We start from the raw sequence: 21,461 nt of genomic DNA on the forward strand, positions 1-21,461 counted from the left end.
AGTATAAGTTTAACTAGATCATTCTAAATTGTTGACACGTACCTATAACGATGTTACTGGTAGATGTGTGGCGTCCTTTAATAGGTGCAGGTTCACTGGACACACTGCTGCTGCGACTGCTGGTTCTGGAAGAGCTTGGATCATTTGGGTAGATGGTTATACTACTGGTGATTTTATTAGTAGTAGTCACTATTGGTTTGGTCGAGATCTTGGGTTTCCCATTTGTAGGCAAGGGTTCTGAAATCATTACTTCCTTTCTGTCAATTTCCACAATAGCAGGCTTGATCACAGCTCTTGACCTCAGTGCCTCTCTAGGACTGCATACTCGTTGGATTTCAATCCCTGCTGGAGTATGCATGGATCCCTGGTGACCTCCCTCAGCTCCCTGTGACCGGCTGTGCAGCTCCTCATCAAAAGAGCTCCTGGAGGAGGAACCCTCTGAATGAGAGTCCTGGACTTGAGGGTATCTAGAATACCTGGAGGTTACAGTCCTACTGCTTACAGCTGTGCTAGTTGCCTCAGCTGCTTCAGCTGTAGGGTCCAGCTCAGATGGCCTTGATCCAGTAGATTCTGTTTCTGAGGCAGAAGAATGACCCTCTGACCCGTGGTCATTGGGCAGCAAGGGATTGATGTGAGATTTGCAGGCTGTGTATGAGCCATTGGCTTTGGATATAGTAGAAATAGAAGAAGATACAGATTCCTGAATCTGGTCTGTTGATTCCTGCTCGGACACAGGCACCGTTTCCTTCTCTAGAGCAGAGATGCTGTTCATGGTACTGGAGGTACTGTCAGGCACGACATCAGAGCTGTTAGATTCACTGTCACTACCTACGTACAGTTTTGAGAACTTTTCTCTGCTCTTCTTGATGTCATCCGTATGCTTGTGAGCTGTCCTTAGTGGCTTCTGGTCATTAGCTGCTGGAGGGTATCGACTAAGGACGGACACCTTCTTGGTATCACTAGAAGTTGTATTCACAGAGCTGTATGTGGCTCCTCTTGGCTTTTCCTCAGCTCCTCGCACTGTATCTCGTATTCCATTATCAGATGAATTTGTGGTAGTTGTAGTTCTGGGTGTCCTTCTCTTTTGGGCAGGACTCAGGGCTCTTCTCACTGACTTGGGAGAACCCTTCTCAGAGTTGCTGAAATCTTTGTTCCAAGATTTATGCTGAGGAGATAAATCTCTGTTCCTATGTTTTGGGGAACTTGGCTCTGGGACAGTTGCTGCACTTCTATATTTAGGCTTTTCTTGTCTAAACCCTTCCTTCAGGATAGTCTCTTCATTTTCAACTTTGCCATTTTCAATGACCTTAGCAGTGCTGCTTCCATTGCCGTGTTTATCCAAGTTACCAATTCCATTTCCTCTGATTCCGCCTTTTCCACACAGTTGCATCCTGAGGTGTTCCACCTGCTCATTTAACTTTCGAACTCGGTCCCTTTCTATCTGGAACTTTTCGTGAAGCTCACCATTTTTTGACTCAGAGTTCTTCAAATCCTCTTCCACAATCTCCAACTGCTTAAGGCGGTTCTTCAGTCGTTCTACCTCCTGTGTCAACTCCTTTACTTTGTTGTCCTCCTGCGAGCCTTCAAGACCGCTGTTTTTCTCATTCTCAGACAGCTTTGAGTAGTCATGGCTCTTCTTCTGTCCAGCCAGCTTACTTGTTAAGAGTGCTGTGGATGTTAGCTCATCTTCAATTCTTGAGCTCATGAAATCTGCTCTGCCAGAATCCGTTGACATGCCAAAGCGATTCTTCTGGTGCGCCAGCTTTTCTTCCAATTTCAGAATGGTCTTCTCATCCTCTCTTTGTTTCTCTAGCAGCCTCTTACGCTCATTCACAAAGGTTTGGGTGAATCCCTTGAGCTTTTCAAGCTCCATAGCCAAGGCCTGCTCCGTTCTCTCCAGCTTTGTCTCAGACCCCTCCACCTCTTTCAAACGGGCTTTTAGTGTCTCCAACTCAGATGAGAGCTTCTTGGTTAAGTTCTTCTCCTCATTGAGGCTAAGGCAAAGCTGGCTGCAGTCAGACTTGCTTTTCCCAAAAGCTTCTTCCAGTTTCTCGAGTTCAGCCATCCGTCGCTGAAGACGTTCTATTTCTGCCTTTAGCTCTTTCGTAAGGTTTTCCTCCTCTTCCAGTTTCTCTCTTACTGTGCGGCAAAGATCCTCAGCTTTACGTACCTCCTCATCTTTCCCCTGGATCTTCAAGAGACGTTTTCTCAGGGCTTCCACATCACCAAGCAGGGACGAGTTACTTCCCTCTGCCTGGATAATCTTGTCCTGCAGAGGAGAGAGTACAACAGTTCTTTTCATGTACTGCGTTTCTTTTTCACTTCAGTCATTCTTTTGAGATGCACAAACACACACAACCCTCCACACACTGTCACAACAACTTACCTGTAGGTCAAGAAGCTCATCCTCAGACTTCTGTAGCTTGTTTGTTGCTTCTTCCAGTTCATCAAGTCTTCGGCCAAGACTCTGCAGCTTGTGCTTCAGGTGGCGATGGGTCATGTCTTTATGATCTGACATGGTTCCAGATTTCTTTCTATTGTATCGACCAAGTTTCTATGTTGTCCAGATTATCTGATGAAAATCTCTTGGGGAGTCCACATCTGTGCCGTTGTGCTACCAAGTTCTTTAGGCTGTCAAGGAAAAGCTCCTTTTTCTTGTTAGGCTGTTCTGATTCGTTTTGCCACCGTCTCTTTAAGACTTCAAAATTCCCTCAGTGGTTTTCAGCAGACAAATCTCATCTGTAGGAGGCACAGAGAGAACACTTAGTCATCTCTAATTTCACAATGACAACCATTTGTATTCTCAAAAGTAACACAGTAAGTACAGGAAGTAAGTCAGAGAACATAGAAATTAGCTCACTGAACCCTGTGCCACACGCACATGGAGACCATATAAGGACAGGCCACACACAAGTCATGTATTACACACACACACACACACACACACACACACACACACACACACACACCCTAATTCACACTTACAGGTCGATATAACAACTGTGCAACATAATGAGAAATTGTTTTTTTCTGAATAACCATAAAGTCAGCTGATCTTTTCATATTTGAAAAATTGTGTCAAAAATACACTTCCTTACTTTGATAATCAAACATAATCCATAACTATGCCTCCCTTCCCTTTTGCCACTAAACTACCATACAGTTCATCTTGCCCATAATTTAAAGGATGTGAGTGGATGACAAGGTTTTTAGTACATCTCCACATGCTCCCACACCCACACAAACAATGCTGAGTCCCTGCTCTTGATCCTACCGTATATCGATTCTTGCCTGCTTGCTTTTGCTGACAGTGGCATATCTCAATAACACCAGCGTCCTCCACTACATTACCGGTCTGTCTCAACACTACACCATTCATAGTCCATTCAGACAGTAACGATTAAAAAGAGAACACTATGACAAGGAGGTTTTGATTATCTCCAACATAAGTGCAGATTAGACAATTAAAAAAATAATGTAATTCTTGCCAATAGGGATATTTACATCACTTTGCCTTTCTGTTGTTAGTACAAAGATGTAAAAATAGAGTGGGAGTCCTAACTGCAAGCTCAGCATGGCTCAGTGCGATGAGAACACAGAATATTAGCACATTACAGTCTGACTGTAGGCAGAGTCTTGGTTAATCTAACTGTCAACACACTTAAGTCAATCATGACTCAAGCAGTGAGTTCTCCTGCTTGTGCTTCTAGACCCTATTACGTCCCTTCCCCCCAATGATTCTGACCAGGGCAAAAAGAAAAAAGAAAATCGACCTAAGGGCAGGGCACAACATCATCATTTATTAATCCCCTGACAATCAGCAGTCTCTCTTCCTTACCCCACATTCAGCTCAGGCAGCCCGTCTGAAGCTACACACCACTACATAAAAAGACTACTGCAGTTTGCTTTTGAAGCAGATAACTTTTACTGCTGCAAAACATCAACCGGTGCAGTAAATTCACCAAACATATTTCACCTCTTTGAACCACGTATGTGGATGGTATACAGTATGGTAAAACATGTCGTAGTGGTTTGCGCCAAGACAGAATAATATATTTTCTATAGTTTCAGATGGTGTAAAAAACCCAAACCGCTCAGCCCGCAGTTCATAAAATGTCTTGTTGAACATAAACTAAAGCAGTAAGCTTTGAAAGTCAGTATAGCAAAAATTACTTAATGACAAAGCACAATGTGGACTCAAAGGCTTTGGCTGTAGGGTTTTAATTATTTTTCACTTTCATGAGGTCTAGTGGTTTGGTAATCTTCTCTCTGGAGTGTAAGACACTGAGGAAATAAAGAACATGGGCTTAGTATGAAGGAAGACAAATGGAAGAATTTGGAGCGAAAACTGCTTGCCTAGCTGTCTATTTGAATGCCAAAACACCTTACTCTATAAGTCACTTTTGATGCACTGACATTACTCAGCTGTGGCTTGTTAAGTGAGCTGTAGACCAATTTATCTCTCTTGTCTAGAGCTAGTCGCTCTATTCCAAAGCTGTCCCGACTGATCCCCTTCCAGCAGAGTAAAATTACAGAGAAATTCCCATCGATCTATTAAAAACAGAGCAGACACTCTGACAAAAATATTTAGGTTCAAGACAACTCTGTAGACTTCAGCACAAAGCAGGAAAGATAAACCTAGCTAAAAACAAGAAGTCCAGTAAATGACACTCTGCGCCTCAGGCTCTAGACAGCAAAACTAGGTAGATATGACCAGTTTGGTGATCCTATGATCATGACCAACAATCCAACACATTTATTTTTTTTTTAAAATAATTTTATCTTTAACTTTATCTTTAACATAATCCCAAATCCTGACTTAGTGTCCAAATCTGGTCCCGAAAAGCAGCTCCTGTCCTGCTTAATAAATGTGTTTTGTTAGATCCAGACACTCCTGTCTTGGCAGGCTGCCTAGCTCTCCTCTCATTCACTCTTTATTTCGTTGCCAGTTCTCTACCTCCCTCTCTCCCTCATGTCTCCCCTTCATCTCTCTCTAACACGCACACCAGCACGGCCAACAGAACGCTTTCAAGGGGTGGCAGTGCGTGCAAAGTGACTCTGGCAAGGGCCTGCTTCTGCCAAACCAATCAACATACATGATTCACTTATGGCAGGCCTGGGGCCTCATTATCCATGTTCAGGACAAGACAAGAGGGAAAGAAAAGGCTAGTGGGTGAAAGGCGGAGAGCAGAAACAAGATGAGGAAGAGAGGGGAAGCCAAAAATGAGCACTAAAGAAATTACTGTATGAATGAATGAAAAAGAAGAATCCAAGCAGTATTTAGTTAAAGACCATGCATTCCTTCTTTTGCAATCCAAGATCCAGATCAGATAAGCACTTTTAAAACTCCATTTATGTCTCTATATTCCTTTGTTTTTCCACAACTGGCTACTCATAAGTCAGTAGGATATTCTGTACAGCCAAGAACATGAAAACATGCTAAAGGGAGGATAAAGAGGGAAGGAAGTAGGGCAGGAGTGGGGCTGCTGAGGTATTCTGAACTCAGCTCCAAGTTTCATTCCCCTGTTCTGTGCTTTGTTTGACAATTATGGAAAACCTAGATGGGGGCAGGAGCTTTGAGGCAGTGAAACTGACCCATTTTATGTAGACACATTCCTAATGATGGACTAACCAGGGCACTGGCAGTCCCTCATGCTACCTTGTCTGCTCCTATCCGGGACACTGACAAGCTGTCCTTGGCCATTTCTTTCTTTTCGCAGAAGTGTATTCCTAAGTTGAACACGGTTTATAAATTACGGCCCAGCCACAGAGAGTATATTTAAAAGCCCGTCTGCTCAGATGATCAGGTCAATCGGAACAATTGGTAACCAGATATTTCAGTCATTGGTTTCTGAACACATTCCTCCCATTCATTTTCTTCTGCAATGGTTGCATTGTTCTGACTACATGATAAACCTGGGTAACTCCTGCAACTATCTGACCCAATTCTGATATAGGACTGTATATGAGGAGAGCGCTCAACCAGTCGCTATATGATGCCGGCCTCTTCCACTTCCCTGAAACGTGGACAGGATGTCCACTACTTGACCTTCATGCTCTATTTTGCTGTTGTTACAAAAATGAGGGCACGGAAACTGTTGATTGCAACACGAGTTCAGTGAGTACCGTAAACGCCATCTGAATAAGTCACTGAGGTTCTTTAGAAATAAAGGGAAGTCAGAGAGTTAGTGTTAAAACGGACAAGAATGAATGGAAGGTGGTTCCGGTGAAATGGGGATAGCTGTTGGGAAAGCAAGGAATAATAAACCAGGAACATGTGAAGGTAAAAACCCAAGGTCACAGTGTTACTGATACCAAGGCATGACTGAATTACCAATCAATTCAAGTAGGCAGTTACCTTCAGCCCTCAGGGTATATGGGATTCAAGTGAAACACCGTAAACATAGACCTACAAGCTGATCAATTCCCTTTCTTAATGCCAGCATGTTTTCTGACAGCTCTGAAGCTACACAGGACATTTTTTCCCCATTCTGAAAACTGGTCAGGTTTTAACAAAGTAAACTGACAAAGAATTTGACCAGGAAGTGAAATAGTCAAGGCATTGTTATCAATACACATGAATTAACAACACACAATGCACGCACAACTGTAGCAGAGACCATTCTTTTTTAAAGCCAATACAGGCTTTAAACCTGTGCCTTCAATGGGCAAGAAACGTCATAACTGTAAGTTGCAGAATTAAATGTGCCAATTTCTGCAATCAAATGGCAAGAAGTTGAACAGCTTCTTCTATCTTAACAATTCAGCCACCTGCAGGGAATACAGCTAAAAAAAAAAAAAAAAAAAAGCATAATTTTTATATTACACAAGGGGAACAAAGGGAAAAATTTGTCAATAGTAAAAATTATAGTAACTATTTATTTCCTTGCCTAGGTTCGCACCAGCGTATTAGTAACCCAGCAGCCCTAAGCTGCATCTGCATCTGATGATGATCAATTTCTGAGCAACAAGGAAGAGAAAATAAGAATCAGTCCAGTTCAACAGACGAATGAAGATGCAATGGGAGGGCCGAACAGTGACGTACGAGAGAAGAGGGTGAGAAAAAGAAGAGGTGAAAGCAGAGGGGCCTCCCAGGACTACTGTTGTTCTGAGGAGTCACAGAACAGCAGAAGGATACAGAAGTAAAGCTTTGTAGAGGAGGTCCACACACTCTGCCTGTGCTCACACACACACACGCACATGCACACACACACGCACGCACACACTCCAAGGTTACAATCATACACCATATCATTAAGGCTTTAGCCACTCTCTTCCTGCCTGCCTGCTGCCTTCAGTACATTCTGTTCTCTCCATGAAAAAGAGAAGGAAGGAAAGAAAGAAAAAAAAAATCACCTCTCTGTTGCACTTGACATTGGGTTGGAACTTATGGGCCTGAAGCTTCTCTGCCTCATACACGGTAGTTAAAGAAGGGCTCCAATCCAATCAAAATGCCTCAACCACATCTTCATGTAGGGGGGTTGTTGCCAGTTTGAATATTTAAATGTGTGACATGTATCGTGTATTTTGTGTGTCCAGTGAGTGAGTGAAAGGACAACTGCAGTGGAAGGATGCTGGCGCAGGAGTGGAAGCCACAAGATGGTGGAGAGACCTGATGCTTGGCCTGCATTTTTCCGTTTTTCCAAGAAAGAGAAAACCGGCATCCCATAATGTTTGGTTTCCTGTGCTGTCATGTTGCTTTTTCTCCATTTCTTTCACCCTTTCAGTGTTGCACCACTTCTGGAAAAATGGTAAAGAAGTGAAAGGCAGTGTTGCTCTTCAGCAGAAAAACGGATAAGGAGCTAAGGTCGGTGTAGCTTGTTCAATAGGAAAAGCTGAAGTGGGATGGGAATAGCAAGTTGGATTTTTCCTTAAGCGCCAGAGTGAAATGGCAATTTACAGTATAAGTACTGAAATGTGGTGAAATAGTGGGTAAAGAGAACGTCGTCTCTAGTAGAAAAATAGATATGTTTATGTAAGGGGACATGGCAGTTAACCACAACCATAAAGACAAAGCAGATGCTGTCTGTATGTCAGGAGAACATCACTCAATGTTAAAACACATCTTAGTGATGATTTTGTATCCCCTTAAAACAAGGTAAGGTGATACGTCAGGTTTTTCTTTTTAATTCTTCCAAAGATTGGTAGGTGATGGAATTACTCAGCAACTGTATAAATGTATTTTTTCTTAAGATGTAAAATTAACTTCAACTTCAAGTTGCACAGACTTTGGATAGTGTGAAAAACCAACATTTGTTAGTTAGATGGAGAGCAACAAAAAAGGAAAGGACAGAAGAAGTCTAAAAATGCATAATCTGCCATCTGTCACACTATAAAAAGGTTATAGCGATATCGCCAGAACAGATACTTATGTTACCTTTTGATACCAAAATTCATAAAATGGGATGGTATTACTTTTGTCCCCCAGTAGTGCAGGTACTATAGATTGCATGTGTACAGAGTAGGATAATTAGAAAAATTAATAGTCTGTTACTAATTAATAATAATAAAAAATGCTATCACACTAGAAGCATCTTTAAGACTCACACCCTGGCATTTATAAGGCCTTTCGAGAGGTCAGTAAAGCTCCCATTTCAACAAGACTGAAGTATTAAACCGTTGTCATAACTCTTAATGTGGCCAGCAAACAGATTAATGCTAGCCATGCAACGATTAGCAGTTACCCACAATAAATCTATTAGGTCATCATCAGCGGCTTTGGCTAGTAATAAAACAATAATGTTAATATTGAAGCTAAACAGAAAATCCTATCAGTCACAACAGACTGTTATTTTAACAGAATAACACAATCATTTGTTTGCAAAAAGTGTTATGTTTCAGTTAAAGCGCCAGATTGAAGGTGAGAAAAGTTTACTGGCAACTAGACAGAACCAGAAAATAAACAACACTGTAGCAACTATAACATCTGTATGGACAATTGTTGTTCAAATCTTTGTTTAATCAACCCCCATTACTTAATTTTATCCCCCTTGGTATCAAAAATTGCATCGAGTATTTTTCTGAGTATCAGTATCAGGTCTGTCCAGCTGAAAGGTGGTCAAAAGTTATGCTTAAGATAAGTAAAAGTTCTGCTTGTGACCAGTCTATGGTTGTGACCCACATTTCTCAGTCCGTCAGTTTTAGCTTGAAAGCTTTGGTGAAAAGTAACCATCCTCTTCCCTGTGAGCCTAGTAACCCATACCCATTTCTAGGTCTCTTATCCCCTCCCCTCCCCTGTCTACATCAAGGGCCTTGTTGCTGGGGCTTAAACCACCACTACACTTGTGAGGATGGGCATGATAAGAAGATGAGAGGGAGGGGAAAGAGGGAGGATGTGGATGAGAAAGCCCACAAGAGGTGGAAGAGAGGGTAAGACAGATGTGGCAGGGTGAGTGAAAAAAAGCAAGAGGAGTTGTCAGACTCGTTGGAAGAGTATTGCTGTTCCAAACATGTACTACATTTTTGGCTTCTCTGGTTATGACCTGATTGAAGCTGTGCCTTTGAATTCAACTCAAAGCTCCCAGAGCTTTTTTCTTTCGGCTCTGCTCCTAATCTTTATGGCCAAACAGTTAATTGTAGCATGTTTTCCAACAGAAATCAGGATTACATCCACAAGTCACTGTTGCTGCAACACAGAAGGAGAGAGGCAGGGGAAGTATATTTGATGCTCTATTTAAATCTCAGCACCCGAAAATACTAGCCAGTCAGTAGCTAACTTGTCCTCGGGCAGATCTGCAGCCAAGGAGATCTGGAGCAACTTAAATCTAGTTAGTTCAACAGAAACACAAAATATCTCAAAAATGCATGGATTCTTTGATCCCCAAGAGCACACGGATATTAAAAACAGAGCTGTCTCTTTACTTGCTATAAATCAGTGTCAGTGCTGACAAATTAGAAGAACCAGGCCTACTCCGATCAGGCAGCTTCTAATAAAAAAAGGCCACAATGATACATCTGCCAACTGGCTGACTGGCTTCTCCAAAACTACTGGTCAGTTTATACTTCAATTCTGGGATGTGGTTTCAGTTCATACCTCGGTTTTTCTTTAGAGGGGAAGAATAAAAACAGGGGGGAAAAAAAAGATCTCTTTACCGCAGACCTGATAAATTGATCATAATCAGATCAAAACAAAAAATATATTTTCCGTTCACTCGTTACGTGAATGATCTTCAGGAGGCACTTTTTGTAAATTATTGTGTTTATAAAAAAAAAAAAAAAAAAAGTCTGTAACCTTCTTAACTCAAGCTAACGGCAGAAGAAACCACTCGTATGACTTTATGTCCACTGTGTAATGTGCTGTAGGGATATCAACTGAAGCTGAACCGGGTGGTACTTTCATTTCAATACCACACTATGCCACAAGACAATCAATGTAACCTTTATTTAACCGGAGAAGCCATTATTTTCGATGGTGACCTGCTAAAAAGGCAGAGGTCGGTGGGGAAATTGAGGTACAGTTATAAAAAGTAGTATCAAAAGTTACATTTCAAAACGCCCATTGGCAAAACGCTACCCCCAACTGATGAATGTTGTCATTATAATCTAAAGGAGGTAACTGCGATAGATAGCTTTGAACATTACAGCTTTTACCATGCTAACCTGCTTTAGCCAGGCACATGCAGGTCCACATGGGTGATCCATGATCCATGATCCAGAAAAGCTAAACTGAGGATGTTTCGATCCCATTTCTGTCTCAGCTTCAGAACAGATTCAGTATGTTGAAGAATTGCTCAAAGTATTTAGTCCTTCACAAAAAGCATTCAGAAAATGAGCATTAAAGTTAACTGCTTTGTGTGCATCAACTCATATCCATAGCCTGCCTATTCGTCAATGAGCCTAATATCCTTAAGATCCTTATCAACTCTATAAACTTTGCTCACGTGGTACATTCTTATTATGAAGAAAAAGTGTGGCATACTTGTTCCCAGTCCAACTTTTTGATTTGTAAAGTCCTTTGATACGAAAGACCTTTGATACTAAAGACTAACTTTCAGACACTCTGATAGACATCTGTATAACCCAACATATTTCTTTGTCTTGCTCAATCATCCAGGTAAGTAAATCCCAAAAAGTTGATTCTGTTCATCTGGACGTAGCATTTTCAGCGGGAGATACGTTAGCTGAAACTAGCCCACTGAACGAACAATGGGCTGTGAGGTCAGTTCCTTGATCATTAATATGCAAATTGTCATGACCATTGATCAAGACCATTGATCAATAGCCACGAGCACTATTAAACACACACCCAGCTGAAGAGAACATATACTTAATTTTTTCCAAAGTTAGAAAGTGCCTTAAATCACTGACATATGTAAATAGCTGTGTGTATGGACACTTGTATTTCAGACAAAGGCGAGCTTAGAAAAACCTTCATTTTGATGTTCTGGTCAAAATTTATGTCCAATTTGAGTTGCCACATAGTTCCAGAGAAATATTTTCCTACTTCTAAGGAATCATGCCCTTAGCATGTTATCCTCCATGCTTGGGTTCAGAGGTCACCAACCCTTCCAAATAGCACTCCTATGTGATCCAGTGTCTTTTATGGAGTAGGCATTGTTATGAAGAGAGTGGATTCTGCTGCTGCTGATTTGTCTGTGATATTAGCCATTAAACACGACATAAATAAAAATAAGTAAAGAAGAGATGGCAGAAACACCCTTCAGCCATGTTATGAGCATTGACGTTACATAGTTTGTCCACCAGAGGGCATTTGACAATGTCACTGTTGGAAACACAAACATCTAGAACACCACAAACACAACTACTAGTTGATGTGAGCAGCGTTGGGGAGAATGTAAATAAATAACACATAACAAATCTTAAGAAATGCATTTACATCTCGTGTGTCTTAAAGAAACAAATCAGCCGATAAATCTGTTTTCAAAATAATGATAATAATAATAAAAACAACTGCTGACAATATCTGTCCCACAAATCCTATATAGGCCGGACTCCAAACTAAACTAGCAACAACGTAGAAACATGGAAACGGAGCTGTGCACACCTGAGTCATAAACTGTGTTTAAATCCAGTTATAATACACCTTTCATTTAATTCAGTGCTATTAAACCACTATAATGTAGTTTAAATGGTGAATATCAAATACTCGCCAAACTGCTGCACTGAAAACAACATATCCATTCTCTCTCACACAAAGGCCACCAGTCTGAAACGTTAGCATGCTGTCGACTTTTTCCTGAAGTTTTGTGTAACACATTTAACAGCTTTTAATTAAGATAATAACAGCATGTTTTAATTCTGAAATCCATTATAGGAATCCACATGCTCAGAAATGAATTAGGGAATAGATTTTATGGGTCAGTCGGTATTGGTGTGTGGGTGTGCCGCTCGTAGGAAAATGAAACCTTAGAAAGTCCCACTTGTAAAGTGACGGGAAGACTTTGGCCACTGTGAAACCATACTATGAAATTAGTATAAGCTGTGATTAGATGATTAGAGAACAGAAAGAGACAGAGAAAGAAAGAGGAGCTTTCTCAATAAGCTTGCATAGCATGAATAAACATCTAATAGGCAAACCTATTCTCGTGCTTTTTTCAATCTCTTTTTTGAAATCAGTTCCGGTTCTCAAGTCACTTTAGTTTCACAACTTTCTCTCGGTGTTTGTTCAGTATTTAAATTGCAACGGGTCATCCACACAGTTGGTTGATAGCATACATGACCTGAGAGCAAGGGGGCTAAAGGTCATAGCAGCATTAAAGCATCAGCCTCGATTATAATGAGCTGAACTGCAGTTTTGTGGTAGAATAACAGATGTTCAAACAATTTCAGCACGCACAGGTAAAATCCTCATGCTGCAATGAGCGTGTGCGAATACGCAAAGATGTGTGTGACGATGAACTGCTGCTAAAGGAATGCGTTTGTGTCAGCGTTTAACACTGATAAGAGAACGTGAAAACATCACAACATGATGACACTTGTTAAGAGACAACACTATGTGAACAAGTGTGAGCAATGCAGAAAAGGAATGAGTGGAGGCAGAAGTTAGGCGAGAGCTAGAGTCATGAATACCATTTCTTCTTTCCATATTTAGACTTTAAGTTTTAAGTATTTTCTCCCTCGTCTGCTGATACAGAACTGAATCCATCTGCTTACTGAACATTTGGAGAATCGAGCAGTGTTATTTGGTGTATGCTCTGTATTACTCTGTTTTCGTCTGCTTCATATATGATCCATTATATATGCAGACCAGCAATGAGCATATATATCGATCAGGCTCTATTTCACATAGAGAAGAAGAAGGAGGATACAATCTCAACTAACTGCATGACTTAAAAGATCAACATCAAGATTGGAATTAAGGTTGAGTAACTTTAACTGAACATGTTACAAAATCTAAAATACTATCCTTGTGTGGTGTTATTCTGAAATACACATTACCACTGTGTTTGGAGACAGCTGGGCTGACTTCTTGAGTATCAGCTGACAGGTTTCCCTAACCTTAAAAACAGAACAATTGCATAATGACTGAAACTAGCACCATTTCCTAACAATGACCCACAAGCTCAGTTTCAACATCATTGAGATGCAAATTGTCATCAGTATTTACCAATGGCCATCAGTACTTTTCACAGAAAAATGGGGAATGACTGGAATCACAGCATTGTAAATAGGTAAAGATGTACTCTTAGGCTTCGCTCCTGGGTTCAAGTGGTCGTTCCATTTCTCACATACATTGGCTATGAACTGCAAACCTGCAATCCTTCATGCCCAGCATGTACAAATCCTCATCAGTTGAAAGAGTGGCCACTGGCCTGTAGGTGTAAATAGACTGAGGCGTCCAGTCTGACAATGCAGCTCATCCGTTTAGCCAGTGATTGTTTAATTTCCCAGATGTATAATTCCCTGCAATCCTATTGGTAGAGCTGGGCGATAGAACGATAACGATATGTATCGCGATATAACTTTTACTCGATAGAGAAATTAAGCTATCGCGATAAAAAAAAGAAAAAAGGTCAGCCAATCCAAATTAAGTAGCGCAGAGCTGAACCAATCACAGCCGCAGCGTCACGTCGCGTGACTTGTTACGTACAGCACAAGTGCCAAGCCGCACGTGTGTTTGTTTGGGAAGCAGCCAGCGGGTAATGGAGCCAGCGCGTAATGGAGGAAATGAGTGTGCCTACTAGAAAAATCAACCGAGCGTGACCGAAGAGAAAACAGATGATGGTTCCAATGCCGGAGAGATTGTCGAACGGAAGAGCCATAGAAGTTCCGTAGTGTGAAGGTATTTCGGCTATTTCAAGTCTGACAAAAAACAGAGTAGCGTGCACTGTAAATTGTGCCGAAAGCAAGTCTGGAAATACAATAAACTGGTGCATGCGTCACACTGTGCGCCACGTTATTGTTTCGGTGAAATGAATTTCTACAATACTGTTAATTCTACTCTCTGCAGTGTTTAAATGCTTACATATACACACAGTTACTGTCCGTCCACACATACGACTCGGTTCTGCTTCTATGCCCCAGCTTTGTTTACTTTTTCCCACAGAGGCTTCTAGACTTCTGATTGGCCAACATTTCTGCACGGTTAGGAATCTAGCGCCACCTGCTGCTTTGGCATGTTCATAGCAGCGTTTTCCTTCATTTCTGCCTTTATGTGTGGACGGGATTATTTTTTAAAACGAAAACGGAAAATCTCCGTTTTCAAAAACTGAGATTTTCCACACGTGTACGTGTACGTGTGGACATAGCCTCAGTCTCTGAATGGAAGCACTAATTCGTCATTCGGCTTTTGTCAGACTAAAGTAACTGTTAAAACTGTTTGAAAAGCTCAGCTATACAACAAGGAGAGATTGAGAATTTCCTTTTAGTTCTCAGTTTATTTGATATTGACAAAAGTTAGTCAGTTTTGTCTGTTCTTCTGTAAAACAAACTAAGATTTATTTTTAGAATTAATATTTTGTTTCTAAGTGGATTTGACAATTTAGTCTGTTTCGTTTGTTCTATTTTGAAACTTAAACGCTTTAGCGGCTGCCTTTTGTGTAGTTTGCAATATTTGCCTTTATTTATCTGAAAAAGTCTCATGTTCCTTAAGTACATCTACCCTGTTGAACTTATGAGAAATAAATATTTAAATCAAAACAAGCTGCTGATTATTTCACATTTTACTTGTGAGCAACGGCACATTTAAATCTTACAAATATAGTTATTTGGCTTATATCGTGATAGATATCGTTATCGACTGAAATGAAAAAAACATATCGTGATATGAAAAAATCTCATATCGCCCAGCTCTACCTATTGGCACTTAAATTCATTTACTGTTGCTCTGTTAGTACCAAGGGACCCATTCCTTGGGGTTGGTAAGCCACTGAGATGCATGTCTTGGTTGTTCTGCCCCTCCGGACACAAAGGATCAGCACACTTTTCACTATCGGACCATCGCGTGATTGCAGCCTCTCCCCAATTCTCTGAAAACAGCACTCATGGCCGCTGATTAAGGGTCAAAACAATTTGCTTATCAATGATTATGAAACTGATCTCGTGGCTCAGTGTTATGCAGTGCTGCTGGTTTTGATTGTTATGCAGCTGTACTGTTCATAAGGCTGAGGAAACCTGAAGTCTGCTGTGACTGAAGGAATCAGAATGGTGATGAAACGTTTCTCCCACTGAAAACGTTGCGTCCAGATGAACAGAAATCAACCTTACTAATTCATTTCTGAGGATGTCTCAACACAGTCTGTGTCCTATCAGCAAAACACATTGTTAACATTTTAAATACCAGTAATTGATGTTTATGCTGAAGTACAAGAGATAATTAGTCAACCATATTAACTCTTACTGGTTTCGGCACAGACTGGTCTCGTGCCCTCCCTTGCTCACACACTTAAATATTTACATAGCACTTAATGCTCTGCAGTGTCACTGGGAGGAAAGTGTCTTTAGACAAACTGAGCAACGTGTAACTCTGTACCACGTGTTACAGGGAGGGCCACAAAAATGCATTTCCATTTAAGATTTGTGGTGTAAACACTCACATAAAGGAATTACACAATAAAGAAATCATGAATTGATCTCAAAGTGATTGACAATTACTAATGAAACTAATGAAGAAATTATATGAATAGAACTAATCTACAGAGGCAGCAATTGTCCTTTCTCCAAAAAGGCCAAGGACATCAATAATAATTGATTACTATACATCATTTTCTTTCATCACCCCAGCTATTGTTCTCCTTTGTCATCAGTCTCTGCTACCATCATCTGCTTTCATGTGACCTCTAAATGTCCCACCCCAGTCGCCCATTTCTGTCACTGCTTTCCTTCAATTTCCTTCCCTTCACCTTCACTGTATTACCCCTGCTTTCCTGCTGCACTTCTGTGTCCTTCCCCTTGCACTGACAAGAGGGGGAAATGACAGCTGATCCTCAAAGTCTCCTGCGATTATGAATTGGAAATTTTCTGAGCGTAAGCCTCGCGGTAGCTAATAGACAATCACGGTCAATTCATTCAGACACATCAATAGCTCTTAACATACAGCCGTTCCACCTTCTGCTCCGCATCCTGTTCATTCACCGTTTTCCCATCCTAACACAGGGCGCGCACACACAGAGTTTGCTTGGCAGAGCTTGGCAGTGCTTCATCAGCCTGAGCCTTGGCATTAGAAGCCCGCTGCGGCTGAATGGAGACCTCAGTGGCTCTGTGATGAGAAGGGGGAGAAAGAAGAAAAAGAAAGACACAGGGAGAAGAGACACAGCAGAGGAGCTCAGACGAAATAAATGTGCAGAGTGAAACGTGTGCAATAATGGAAGAGAAGCAATGACAGAGAGCGACAGAGAAAAAGCAGATTAAGATGAGAGAGAGGGAGGGAGAGAAACAAGGGGAATGACTGTATAGAATGCAGAGCAGGTAGATGACAGAGTGGATTACTGCAGCAGGAATGCAGCAGTGGCTGCAGGAAGAGGGGAGAGAAAGAGGGAGAAGAGGAGATGTAGCAGAAGGTAAAATGATGATGTGTTTCAGAGGAGATGTGCGTCCCCGTGGGATGATGTGGTACTTACAGATCGTCTCGCTCTAACTAAGAGCAGCGTGTGACTGCAGATTGCAAAAGTACATCAAGGAAAAAAACAAAAACAAATGATAAACTAAACTGAGTGCAAAGCATAAATCATTCATAAATTAAAAGAATCATGCTCCTGTAAGTGAGAGATGTTAATAGGATGGGGAAGTGCCTTCAGAGTTTCCTGTTTTAATGTTGGTTTTAATGGTCAGTTTTAGGATTTCCATTCAGAATAATAAACATGTTTAATGGCAGCTCGGTTTAGACACACAGAACACGCCCTGGCCACATATTGACCTTATACACTTGTGGGAGCAGACAGCAGAGGAGATGTGATAAGACAGTGATACACACTGTCTGCTGACTAATCTGACGTAAGAACGCAGACACCCACACACACCCACTGAGCACTGAATGAAGTTTGAAGATAAAGTTTGCGAATCCTTTTGGCTGTCTGCTATGACTCATAATAAAATGTGACCTGATCTTCATTGAAGATATCATTTCTTGGATTGAGTTACTCACACAGCCTCCTTTATATATTTTCTGCAGCTTCTTATGAGAATTGCACAACAGCGAGGAGGAACTCTGGAACATCCTTGTGATGGCATCAGCCACACAGGGGTAAATTAGTCCATTTTTCACTTTATTATTTTGCTTTGCAGTTTTCTTCATTAATCATTTGGTTAAACCTAACACTGGTATTATGAGGCGCGCACATAGTAACATTGTGTGGTTTTTCTAAAATGTTTTGTTATATTAATTATGTTTCTCTTTCTTTGAGTTACCTGGGTTTGGGCGGTGGCTGTTTCCTGTCTGGGCAAAAGGCGTGGCTGAGGACTCTGGGGACAAAATGCCTGCTCAGCAGGACCAACCATGGGCTTACCAGGAGCAGGGGTGTTTTAGGTTTAGTTAGGTTATTCTGTGCTTAGTTAATATTAGTGTGTGTTTTGTTTTCCCCCTATTGTGTTCAAATGGTTTGGCCAAATCATTATAAAAGCTACCCTCATGTGTCTTTGTAATTAGGTCAGTTTGTGAGTTAAGTTGTGTCTCATTTTGTTGTTTAAGTTTTTGGAAATTACTTTTTGTAGAGTTATATTTAGTTGACCTGTTTTATGGGCCTGCTAAGTATGGTTTTGAATTTTGTTATTTTGGACTTTTTGAGGGTTAAAATAAAGAAAACCCTTTTTGAAGATATTTTTGCTTGTGTCCTCTTTGCTTTGGCTGCTTGGTCCCTCACAATTGGTGGCAGCAGTGGGATCTGCCAGTTGAGGACACAGTTTTTTTTTTTCTTTGAGGCTTTTTCACCCCCAGAAAAAAAGAAAAATGCATCGGGGAGGAAAGGTGGAAAGGAAGAAAGGAGTAACTGTTCAGAAGGAAGCTGATGCTGAGGAGGAAATTGGAGTCTCTGAAATGGTGGAGAGCACTGAGGTTGAAGAAAGGGAGCCATCTCTGTCAGATCTGATGTCAATATTGCAAGCTCATATGGGTCAACAGGAGGCTCGGGAAGCAAGGCAAGAAGAGGTAACTGCACGACAAGAACAAAAATTCAAAGCATTGCAACATCAGTTTCAGCTTTTACAGTTAGAGGTGCAGTCCCGGACATCACCAGTACCAGAGCTACCATTACCTACCACAGAGTCACCAGAGTCAAGGGAGCTACCTCACATTCCTAGTTCTCCTCAAGCTCAAGCTGAATCCAGTCAGTCATTATCAGGTCAGTTTTCATTGCATGAACCCAGACTGGAAAAGTTGACTGATAGTGATGATATTGAGCATTTTTTGACTACATTTGAACGCATTGCCTTAGCATATCGTTGGGAAAAAACAGACTGGGTTTTTCGATTAATACCACTGCTAACGGGCAAGGCAAGAGGAGCATACGTTCATATGGATATTGATGACTCTCTCAGCTATGACAAAGTTAAAGCTGCAATTTTGTCCAAATATGATGTTAACCCTGAGACCTACAGGCAGCGATTCCGTTCACTGGAAGTCAGGCTTGATGAGAACCCTAAGGAGTTGTATGCTCGACTTAAAGACCTGTACGGGAAATGGATTCAGCCAAAAGGTTTGGATTCGAGAGCACAATCCGTCTTCTGCAGCGAAGGCAGCTGAGCTGGCAGAAGTGTTTGTAGCTGCCAGGAGGAAAGGGCAACCTTGGACCTGTAATGCAAATAAAATGCCAAAGGAAGGCCCCAAATCAGCCCAGATGTATCATCAAAGGCCATTGTCAGCAGAAAAAACTCCAGTGGATGAGGGAGCGACTGCAGAAAATGAGTGAGCTTGCTCAGTCAAATATGACCAAAATCCAGCAGAAGCAGAAGTTTTGGTATGACCGAGCAGCTCGTCAGAGGTCTTTTAGTCCTGGACAAAAGGTGTTGGTGCTCCTCCCCACTGACAACAACAAGCTATTGGCTAAGTGGCAAGGGCCCTTTGAGGTTCAGAAGAAATTGGGGTCCACTACTTACCAAGTGTTCATCCCTGGAAAGCCACGTTCCAGCAGGGTTCTGCACATAAATCTTTTGAAGGAATGGGCGCAGCGCCCTGAAAAGACAGCAGAGGTGATGCTCATAAGGGGTGTGCCAGAGGAAGAAGAGGTTGGTGAGCAATACTTGCCTTCTGCTGATGTGGTAGATTTTGACCTTAGTCATCTGCCAGATGATAAACAGCTTCAGGTGAGAGCTGCATGCAACTCTGAGGTGCTTCAAGTGAATCCTGGCCGAACAGATATTGTTGAGCATGACATTGTCATTAAAGAGGGCGTCGCAGTAAAGCGTTTGAGCTACAGGATCCCTGAACGTCTGCTAATATCCCTGAAGAAGAAAATCGACCTCATGTTGTCCTTGGGGATCATTGAGCCATCAAAGAGTGAGTGGTGTAATCCAGTGGTCCTGGTGCCAAAGAAGGATGAAAGCATGAGGTTCTGTATAGACTTCAGGTACCTAAACTCAATATCACTGTTTGATTCATACCCCACACCACGCATTGATGATTTGCTGGAACGGCTGGGGAAGGCAAAGTACTTGACCACACTTGACCTGTGCAAGGGATATTGGCAGGTGCCACTAACGGAGCGATCAAAGAAGTTGACTGCCTTTCGAACACCTTGGGGTCTCTTCCAATTTACAGTGATGCCATTCGGGCTGCATGGGGCTCCAGCAACCTTTCAGAGATTAATGGACCAAGTACTATGTGGTTTCTCAGATTTTGCATCTGCATATCTTGATGATATTGTCATCTACAGCACCACATGGGAGGAACACTTGGAACATCTGCATGCTGTCTTCGACCGTCTTGGCACTGCTGGGTTGACGGTGAACCCCTCTAAGTGTGTTTTTGCCTCTGCTGAGACTGCGTACCTGGGCCATGTGATCGGGAATGGGGTGATCAAGCCTCAGGTCAGTAAGATCCAAGCCATTGAGTCTTGTCCTCTCCCACAGACAAGGAAGCAACTAAGATCCTTTTTGGGCATGGCAGGCTTTTATCGTCGGTTCATACCACGATTCTCCACCAGGGCAGCTCTACTAACGGACTTGATAGGCATCAAGTGTCCTAATCAGATTAACTGGACAGAGGAGGCTATAGCAGCTTTCAAGGACATCAGTCAATCACTGAGTAGCGAACCAGTTTTGTACAGTCCAGACTTTAATGAGCACTTTTTCCTTCAAATGGATGCATCTCATAGGGGTCTGGGAGCAGTGCTACTTCAAGGTTTGGAAGGAGAACGTCATCCTGTTGCTTATATCAGCCGAAAGCTGTTCCCGAGAGAGGTTCGATATTCAACAGTGGAAAAGGAGGCCCTTGCAATCAAGTGGGCCCTTGATTCCTTCAGGTACTACCTTCTTGGAAGAGAATTCACCCTGGAGACGGATCACAGTGCACTTCAGTGGATGGAAAAGATGAAGGATAAGAACGGAAGGATTACAAGATGGTACCTTGCTCTGCAACCTTTCCGGTTTGTCATCAAGCACATTCCTGGGAAGAACAACGTTACCGCCGACTTCCTCTCTCGCTGTACCAGCGAGAGTCCTGAAGAGGGGGGGTGTGTGATGGCATCAGCCACACAGGGGTAAATTAGTCCATTTTTCACTTTATTATTTTGCTTTGCAGTTTTCTTCATTAATCATTTGGTTAAACCTAACACTGGTATTATGAGGCGCGCACATAGTAACATTGTGTGGTTTTTCTAAAATGTTTTGTTATATTAATTATGTTTCTCTTTCTTTGAGTTACCTGGGTTTGGGCGGTGGCTGTTTCCTGTCTGGGCAAAAGGCGTGGCTGAGGACTCTGGGGACAAAATGCCTGCTCAGCAGGACCAACCATGGGCTTACCAGGAGCAGGGGTGTTTTAGGTTTAGTTAGGTTATTCTGTGCTTAGTTAATATTAGTGTGTGTTTTGTTTTCCCCCTATTGTGTTCAAATGGTTTGGCCAAATCATTATA

General features: G+C 41.8%; 1 protein-coding gene across 3 annotated transcripts in view; it reads right to left on the reverse strand.

The window, feature by feature from the left end:
• Positions 1-21,461, reverse strand: part of luzp1 (leucine zipper protein 1) — a 56,603-nt gene that overhangs the window by 13,263 nt on the left and 21,879 nt on the right. For all 3 annotated transcript variants that reach the window (XM_086274602.1, XM_086274601.1, XM_086274603.1), the window contains 2 exons: positions 2,387-2,739; positions 43-2,269 (listed from right to left, as the gene is read on the reverse strand). In XM_086274602.1, the coding sequence (XP_086130728.1) occupies positions 43-2,269; positions 2,387-2,518 (2,359 nt within the window). In that variant the 5' untranslated portion in view covers positions 2,519-2,739. The remainder of the gene's footprint in view (positions 1-42; positions 2,270-2,386; positions 2,740-21,461) is intronic.

This window comes from Aulonocara sp. 'chitande type north' Nkhata Bay, linkage group LG19, assembly GCF_057382095.1.
Source record: "Aulonocara sp. 'chitande type north' Nkhata Bay isolate Kocher_YH1m ecotype deep benthic linkage group LG19, A_spYH_male_GT1.1, whole genome shotgun sequence".
Taxonomy (NCBI): Eukaryota; Metazoa; Chordata; class Actinopteri; order Cichliformes; family Cichlidae; genus Aulonocara; species Aulonocara sp. 'chitande type north' Nkhata Bay.